Source organism: Molossus molossus, unplaced genomic scaffold, assembly GCF_014108415.1.
Source record: "Molossus molossus isolate mMolMol1 unplaced genomic scaffold, mMolMol1.p scaffold_m16_p_2, whole genome shotgun sequence".
NCBI classification, from domain to species: Eukaryota; Metazoa; Chordata; class Mammalia; order Chiroptera; family Molossidae; genus Molossus; species Molossus molossus.
In genome coordinates, this window is record NW_023425355.1 from 88,931,927 (window position 1) to 88,937,282 (window position 5,356).

The following is a 5,356-nucleotide window of genomic DNA, read 5'->3' on the forward strand; positions in this document are numbered from 1 at the left end:
GCCAATCTGCTCCTGACAGGCGCAGGAGAAGGGCTAAGTTCCTTACAAATGGGACCTAGATTTGGGATGGAAGCATCCAGCAGCTGTCCCCTGCTCTTCCTGGGAGTACAGAAGGTTCTGAACAGGTCAGAGTGCTACAAGTAAGATGAACCTCTTAAGGAGACAATAGGGACACATATGTAGGGTTCAAAAGACCACTGACCCCCTCTCACACTCTGCTGGGGGCTTAGACTGGCTTGGATTGACACTGGACCCAAGAAGGCTTCTCTATGCCATTTACATCAATTTGCAGTATTTGTGATAGAAGCGGAGGAAGAAGAATTTGATAGAAATGGATTTGCAATGGATAGAGTGTGTGTGTGGGAGGGAGGTGGGCCCTGAACTTGTCAGGATGACGTGTACCTAGGGGAAGGTTGGGGCGGGGCTAGCGACTAGAGCGGAAGCACAAACAAGGCAGTCGGAAGCAAGAAGGCACCTCGATGTGGATTTGTCCAAGAAGAGTTGGTGACTAAAAACAGGGGTGGTCAAACAGGTCTGATTGAAGTGGGGGGGGGGTGGTTATCTGCCTCTTGAGGCTTTAAAAGCTAATCCGAGAGTGGGCAGGATGCTGTCATTTGTTCTCTGATTCTCAGAGCAGGAAACAGCTTTCCCAAAGTTGTCTGGAGTGGCTAGGAGACCGTAAAGGTCTCAGGCAGCAATATGGTGCCTACCCTGGCAGTCCCCACTCCATACGGCTGTATTGGTTGTAAGCTGCTATAGTCAGACTACCCACCAGCTCTAATCACCTTTATGTTCTGTGCAATGGTTATTACCATCGTCATAGACCTCACAGGCAACTCTATGGTCATTTGGGCTGTGATGAAGAACAAGAAGCTCCGAAATTCTGGTAACTACTCTTACTTCTTCCTACCCAGCAGGCAGCCACTGGTAACTCCTAGGATGTTAGTTTGAATGCCCGGAATAGGGAATCCGTGGACTGGCCCTCACACTGAATGTCCCTGCTCCCCAATTCCCTGGGAGCCCGGGCAATGATGTTATGCATGGATCCCATAAACTTAGAGCTTCTCCAGGCTGAGAGAGCGCAGAGATTTAGCTTTGGGCGGCCAAGTGCAAAGCCCGGGTTCTTTTGGTGTGTGGCAGATCGCCTAGCCCTGCCCAGTCTGGAACCTGGTACAGAGGAAGGTGGTACTTGAACCGAGAGTGCGGCAGCTACCTAGGTACAGCACGGTGGAGCCTGACGCTACAGAGGTTGCCGGCCGAGGCAGCGCGGGAGGAATGGACCCAGAGGGAGCAGTGGGGCTGCGACCCGCTCCAGTAAAATTAAGTTATAGGCGGCTACAGTGGCGCTTACCCGAGGTAGCACACAGTGGAGAGAGGCGAGAGGCAGGCTGGGCGCAGCAGGCTGTGGCAGTGAAGGCAGCGGCAGCTGAGATCCAGAAGCCCATAAGCAAGAGGTGGCAGTGAGGGGCAGAGGTGAGGTACTGGAGCTTGGCGTCTTCGGGGTGGGGTGCTGAATAGAAGACAGGATTGCGGGAGGGCTGGAGGAGTGCTCAGAGGGGGAGAGAACGGTGCTGAGAATGTCTGCAAAGGGAGGGGAATCTGGGACGGGGTGGAGCGGATGAGCGAGACTCCCCTAGCTGCCAGCCAGTGCTCAGGGAAGGAGCCAGCAGTGAGTTGGCCTGCGGAGAGGCGTGGGAGGATGTTGAGCGATGCGACCTGGGCAGGGAGTGGGAGCAGCGGACTTGAGAAATGGCGAACCCACTTTGTATTTTGGGTGGGAGAGGGCTCAGGAGGGAAGGAGGTAGGGCAAATGGGGCCCAAATTCCACGCTCAGGCCACGGAAAGGAAGGGACAGCGTTCGCGGTCTCAGGCCAAGTTCTCTGTGGAGCCCGAGGGACCAAGAGGGAGAGGGGTCGGGGACTGAGAGGTTCGGGTACCCACTGGACACCAGAGGTCCTAGCGCGGGGGAGGAGGCGGCCAGTCTCGGGGGGATTATTTTGATTGGACCAGGAATCACAAACATCACACAAGTTTCAAAATGCAGTAAAGGTCACGCGTTCTTAAACGTTTTCTTCTAAACTTTGGCTGATGTGTTTTGTTTATCCTTGGTCCTCTGGGGACATTAGCCGCACACTAGGACCTCACTTTCACATCACTAGTTTGGTCTCAAGGGGCAGAACCATGCAGCTTCAGAGCCACCTGAGAAGCCCATTTTCTTTTCTTTAATTTTCTTCTTTGCTTTACTTTTCTCCTTCCTTTCATTCTATAATTCAAGTAAAGGTTTTTATGGCTGCTGTGGCTGTTTTTAAGGCGTTGCCCTCTCTGTTTTCTGCTTTTCTTCACCGAATTCTTTGAGGGAAACCCTAGAAAGATCCTCTTGAATAGAAAGCACTGAGGTTGCGCGCCCTAGCAGGGTGAAGAGGCAGAAGAGTCATTCCTTTGCTCTCTTATTTTTATTTATTTATTTATTTTTATTTTTATTTTTATTGGTACGTGCCCCTAGCGGGAACCGAACCCTGGACTCTCTGGTCCGCAGGCCAACACTCCAACCGCTGAGTCAAACTGGCCAGGGCTCCTTTGCTCTTTTAAAAAGGGCTCATTTTCTTCCAGTCCCAGATGAAGTGCAATCTTTTGCCAAACCAGTGCTAATTAGCAATGAGGCGCTTCCAAAGAAAGAGGGCTCTGCGCATGCATTTGACTTCTACTTTTTTTTTTTTAAGTTTTATGAAAACGTTCCTACCGCTGCCCTACAAAACTGGAGTGGGAGCAGACCCCCGCCCCCTTCACTTTCCTGTTTAGTAGTTCCAGAATACTCTGTGCCAGGGGCCCGACCCAGGTGCAGGACTGTGAATGCGCGGGTACAGCTCAGAACCTGGACCTGCATCAAGCATGCATTTCTGCTAATCCTTGCAGGATTTTCCAGATTAAAAAAAAATAAAAAATCGCTGTTCACTATTTGTTTGGTCGCAGACTAAATTTTACAGGGTTCCTCTCTTTCCCTCAGTTTTTATTCTTGGGTTTCCTCGGAAATGGTGCATTTTACTAGGCTGGGTCTTATATTCTTGTCTAATTCCACTTGGAAAGACTGTTTAAGAAAACAATAGCTCTCTATAGACTTGTTTGCGTTATAAATGCAATGCCAGAGGTTTAATTTGGGGGGATGCAGGGTATGGAGGCTTCCCGACATTCCTCCAATATACCTCCTTCGCCCTACCTCCATCCTGCTCCCTACAACTGCTTCATTTAGCTCACCTCTACAGCCCTCTCTCCTCTCCCCCACCCCACCCAGGAAAAAAGGTTTGCATTTTGTTTTTGTCTGAAATGGTGGCAGCATGACCCTGTGTGAGTGTGAAGGACTCTTCAAGGGGCCTTTGTACTTACTGTTTTCTGAAGAAATAATGTGGACAAAGGACAAGTCTCCCAAACCTGGCTGTACATCAGAATTACCTGGCATATGTTTGTAAATAAAAATAAAAACACAACTTTATTTCTTTTAAATAATTCTAAATTGTCAAGACTCCAGTTGGCCTTTTTCTCCAGCTTACATTTGTAGTTTTTCATACTTAACCATTTATTTTTCTCTGTCTTTCCCCTCTTCTCCCCCCAATGTTTATCAGGCAACATCTTTGTGGTTAGCCTCTCCATGGCTGATATGCTGGTGGCCATCTGACCCTACCTTCTGATGCTGCATGCTTTGGCCATTGGAAGCTGGGATCTGAGCCAGTTCCAGTGCCAGATGGTCAGGTTTATCACAGGGCTGAGTATGGTTGGTTCTATCTTCAATATTGTGGCAATTACCATCAATCATTACTGCTACATCTGTCACAGCCTCCAGTATAAGGGGATCTTCAGCATGCCCAATACCTGCATTTATCTGGTTTTACCTGGATCATGACCATCCTGGCTGTCCTGCCCAACATGTATATTGGCACCATCAAGCATGATCCTCGGACCTACACCTGCATCTTCAACTATCTGAACAACCCTGTCTTTGCTGTGACCATCGTCTGTATCCATTTTGTCCTCCCTCTGCTCATAGTGGGATTTTGCTATGTGAGGATCTGGATAAAAGTGCTGGTGGCCCACAACTCTGCTTGGCAAAATCCTGACTACCAACTTTGTGCTGAGATTCACAATTTTCTAGCCATGTTCATGATCTTCCTTCTCTTTGCAGTGTGCTGCTGCCCTATCAACCTGCGTACTGTCTTGGTGTCTGTCAATCCACAAGAGATGGTAGGTAAGATCCCTAACTGGCTTTATCTTGCAGCCCACTTCATAGTGTACTTCAATAGCTCCCTCAACGCTGTGATCTATGGGCTCCTCAATGATAATTTCCGAAGAGAATACTGACCATCTTTCATGTTATTCAGCACTCTATTCTATTCCTCTCTGGCATTATCACTGATGTGTGTGAGATGTGGGAGGCCTGGGCCCATACTCATGCCTGTGCCGGTGACCAAGCTCCAGAACAAGCCCACGAACAAGACTGTGCCCATGCCTGTCCTGCTCTGGAGGAAATGCCAATAAACATCTGGAATATTACATTACCTGATAATGCCACAGCTGGCCAACCTGAGCATGCTTCTGGTCACCCCGAGCCTGCCACTGTCTAAGTCTGCCTCTGTCCATACTGTGTCCCTTTCAAGCCTGCCTCCAGCCACCCCAAGACTGTCACTGGCCACCACATTCCTGCTGGCAGTCCCTCCAAGAGTGCCTTCAGCCCTGTCACCAGCAGCCCTAAACCAACCACTGGCCACATCAAGCCTGATAACAGCCACCCTGAGCCCACCACTGCAGACTATCCTGAGCCTGCCATCACTGGTTACCCTGAGCCCTCTACTGCTGGCCATTCTGAGCTCACTGCATCCTACCACCCTGAGACCACTGCTACCAGAAACCTTGAGTGTGATGCCACTGACTCCCTGAGCCTTCCTACAGACCTGCCACTGGGCCCCCGGAGCCTGCTGCTAATCTGCTGAAGCCTGCTGCTGCCACTGACCCTCTTAACTCCACTGTGGTCACCAATGACAGCAATATTTACCATGAGGTTGTGGTTATTGATGCTGAAGTTGATACTGATGAAATGGCCATGTGAAAAATGCTCTTAGGGGAGTGGCCAAACAGTGGTCCACTTTCAAGTTTGTCTAGCATATGTAATTCAAAGTTAGATACCTCACTGCATTTAAACACAGAAAGACATGCAGACACTGATTCACAGCTATGGTGTAAGTTAATTCCATTATTTAGGCATACTCCCTTACATCACGTACTCTAAAAAGTGTGTGTGTGTGTGTGTGTGTGTGTGTTTGCTATTTTAGAGACCAAATTGCCCTGAAGTTTAACTTCTGAACATATC

General features: G+C 49.3%; 1 protein-coding gene across 1 annotated transcript; it reads left to right on the forward strand.

Annotated features, from left to right (window-relative positions):
* Positions 1 to 699: 699 nt before the first annotated feature.
* Positions 700 to 5,095, forward strand: GPR50 (G protein-coupled receptor 50). Its single transcript, XM_036271769.1, is given in 5 exon segments — positions 700 to 886; positions 3,618 to 3,878; positions 3,881 to 4,345; positions 4,348 to 4,917; positions 4,920 to 5,095. Coding segments are annotated over 5 exon segments (1,659 nt in total).
* Positions 5,096 to 5,356: the final 261 nt, after the last annotated feature.